The 3,640-nt window shown below is 56.1% G+C and overlaps 1 protein-coding gene across 1 annotated transcript in view; it reads left to right on the top strand.

Moving 5' to 3' along the window:
- Positions 1-753: 753 nt before the first annotated feature.
- The window catches only part of NOTCH3 (notch 3), a 29,838-nt gene continuing 26,951 nt past the window's right edge, over positions 754-3,640 (top strand). The window contains exons 1-2 of the mRNA XM_008576402.1: positions 754-760; positions 1,766-1,844. Of these exons, the coding sequence (XP_008574624.1) occupies positions 754-760; positions 1,766-1,844 (86 nt within the window). The remainder of the gene's footprint in view (positions 761-1,765; positions 1,845-3,640) is intronic.

Here is a 3,640-nt window from a genome sequence, read left to right as displayed (position 1 = left end):
GCCCAGGGCCTTGGGCAGGGGTCCCGGGGCGAGGCTGTGTGGCTGGGCGCTGGGAGCGGTGGGGGTTGCAGGAGGGACCGGCCTCCCCAGCCCAGCCCAGCCCAGCCCCGGGGCCGGTGGGGCAGGACCGGGCAGGAGCGGCCGCCCCCGCGGGACCAGCGCGCACACACATGGCCTGTCACACACTTGCGGGCACACACAGCTCGGGATCACACACATATAGAGATACAAACGTGCACACACACAGACACAGCACACCCTCCGACATGCACAAAGCTCCAAGACGACACCCCCAGACGCACACAGCTCACACATTGATATGTGTGCACACACAGTCAAATGTGATCACACATGCGGTGCTCACTAGCCCAAGGCCTGGCACATGTGCTGCCTGCACACACTCAGACACATAGACACAGATTCAAGGACATGCCTCCACCCTGTTCACACATGTAGAAAAACGGGCATATTCAGCCCTTACACAGACACACCCATGCACACGCAGACACAGCTGTACACCCAGATACACAGTTCACACACATGCAAGCACAACAGACACAGCCTGCCCACATACGGCACCCTGCATGGGTGTGCAGTTCACACACACAGGTACAACCACGCTGACGTGCAGGTGAAGACTCACATTTAGCTGCACAGAGACACATCAGAAGCATGCCCAAGCCCACACTCAGATTGACACACAAGTCCATGTGCGCACACACACGTGGCTAACATCACCCTCAACTTAGCCCCATGTCAGGTAGCCCCAGTGTGAGTTCACAAACACACACAGACCCCTGTCTGGGTGAGTGTCCTCTCAGCTTAGCTGTCCCATGGGGAAGAGGACACATGCCATGTGGGCCCAACCTCACATCCAGCTTAACGCATTCTGTCTTTCCCTTTCTATCTTTCTCTGTCCTTCTCTGCTTCTTTCTCTCTGTGTCTACCTGCTTCTAGTTTCTTCTTAATGTCTGTCTGCTTCTGTTTTTCTCCATCTCCCTCCCTCTTTCCATCTCTCTCTCTCTGACATATGCACACACTTGCACACACACAGGTAGCCCCACACCTGCCTACACACTCACAATTCTCCACCAGCTCAGACCCAGCCACACCCTGCTGGCAGGACAGTTAGACTATGCCACACCCTAGAGGGACACAGCCCTTAGGGATGGGGACGCTGGACAGGGCAGCACCTGTTTGTGCCAGCTTCCCCACCCTTCGACACACACCCTTTCCCTTTAACACCCAGTGCTGGCTGCCCATGGGGAGTCTGTGCTCACTCTCAGGCACATACCTTAGCCCCTCTCCCAAAAGCCACCATGCAGGCTTGCCCAGCTGGAGATGATGCCCATCAGGGGAAGGGGGACCCATGGCCCCAGGATTCCCAGTCCCTGCCCTCTCCAGTACCCCAGGACCTGGGCGTGAAGCCCCAGACCTCCCTTTAACACCCAGCCCCCCCCATTCTGCACATCTTAACTCTGGCAACTTCCTGAGCCCCCACATCTGGCACGAGTCAGCCCCTCCTCCTGCCTGCCCCAGCCTTGCAGTTCCCAGGGCTCGAGCTGGCAGGGACAGCTGCAGCCCCAACAGCTGGGGCCAGGGCGGGGGGCCATGGGAACTGTGGATGGGGGGGATCCCTGCACCCACAGAGACACCCCCAGCCCAGTGCAGCTGTTGCCTGGGGAGGGAGGGAGGGGGTCTGTCACTCTGGGCTGGGGTTCCTGCGTGCTTGGCTGATCCCCTACCTTCCTTTGCCCCCACACAGCAACCCCTTGCCTGGATGGAAGCCCGTGTGCTAATGGAGGTCGCTGCACCCAGCTGCCCTCCCGGGAGGCTGCCTGCCTGTGAGTGCCTGGCTCAGAGCCATCAGGGGGCCCTGCCTGGGGAGGTGGTTTGTCTTCTCCCTCTGCCTCCATGTTCACCATGGATGCTTCTACCACTTCCTATATGTGTGGCTTGGGCAACTTCTTGTGTTTCACCAGCGGGAATTGAGCAGGGTGAAAGAGCAGGGGCTCCGGAGTCTGCCTGGCTTGGGTTCCAATCCCACATCACGTTGCTGACTGGCTGGGAATTAAACCCTTTAAACCTCAGTATCTGTTCTGGAAAATGGGCCCAGTAACCTCAGCTTCACAGAATTCTTGGCCACTTGAGGTCACATGTAAAACTCCTGATGGAGGCAGGTATTATTCAATCAACAAACTTTCACGGACCAATGGCAGTAGCTTGGTAGGGTGAGGACACGCTCCACACCTTCCCATATCTCAAGATTTAGTAGTGGATCAGTAGAGCTAGGGCATGTTGCTGATAACACCATGGTCAAGGGTTCTGATCCCCACAAGAGCCAGCTGCAAAAAAAAAGAAAAAAAAAAAAAAAAAAAGAGAGATAGAGATTTAGCGGTGGAAGGCACAGGAGGCCTGTAATACAGTCCTAGTCTGCCATTTTCTTGCTGTGTGACCCCGAGCTAGTCAATTCCCCACTTATTGCATCCGTGAAATAGAAGTGCTTCTCCCTGGCTTGTGACTGTGAAGGGGCCCAAGAATTTAGTTGTTAGATTATAAAAGGAATGGCAAAGGTTGGGGGCAGGAGAACAGTGGCTAGGAAAGAGCTGGGCTGAGACAGACAGCTCAGTTTGAATTCTGGGCTCTGGGACACCTCGAGCAAGTGCTTTAAGCTTTCTGAGCCTCAGTTTTTGCATCTGGAAAATGGGACAAAAATAACTCTTCCTTTATGGAGTTGGTTGTAAAGATGAAAAGAGACCCTTTGTATGATGCACTCAGCACAGTGCTCAGCATACATAAGTACTCAAAAGTAGGGGTTATTATTATAAATACTAATGGTAGGGACACAGGAAATAGGTTCTACAAGGAGAAACCTCTCAAGGTTATGGGGAAAGGCTTGGCTCCTTCATATGCTATAATTAGTAATAGTTTACCCAGTAGCTATTAATCAATTCATTAATGTATTCATTTATTCAACACCATGTGTGTCAGGCACTGGGTGAGGCTCAAGCTGGGTGGGTTGGGGTGACTTTAGACCCAGAGGCGCCCCTTTGAAGTTATACACGTATTTTCTTTGGCTGGAGCCCCACTTGGACTAGCATGTGTGGGGCTGAGCCTGGCTAAGAGGGGTTCCTGGGATTGGGGGTTCTGCGATGGTGGGAATGAGGGAAAGTGTGACCTTACCTTAAGCCGCTCACCTGGGAGGCTCAGCCGCTGGGCCGGACGCCCTGCGCAGTGGAGTTCTGCGCCTGGAATACTGCCGACAGGTGAATGCGCCCGCGGCTGCCCCGCCCCCCGACAGGTGAATCACCGGCGAGCTCGGCCGCCCGGAGCCCGGATCGCCCGGAGTGGAGCGGTCTCGGTCCCAAGAGTTGGGTTGTGGAAATCACTCCCTACGGGGACCCCCCTGTCTCCTTCAAGGTCTCAAATACTCCTGTCCTTTCAGGGACGCCCCAAACTGTCATCCCCCCGTGGATCCCCCAAGTCTCCCCTCACAGTAGACTCCCGAGCCCTTGTCCCTGTCTCTTAGTCCTCGCCTCCCCCGCTGCCCCCCCCAAGTCCGCGCTGCGCCCCCGCCCCGTCTCCCCCAAAGCCCAGGCCGTGGGGCGGGGCGCTGGCTGGGGCTGGAACCGGCCCGACC

Source organism: Galeopterus variegatus, unplaced genomic scaffold (genome assembly GCF_000696425.1).
Source record: "Galeopterus variegatus unplaced genomic scaffold, G_variegatus-3.0.2 Scaffold1344, whole genome shotgun sequence".
NCBI lineage: Eukaryota > Metazoa > Chordata > Mammalia > Dermoptera > Cynocephalidae > Galeopterus > Galeopterus variegatus.
This window is presented reverse-complemented; position numbering and strand designations above follow the sequence as displayed.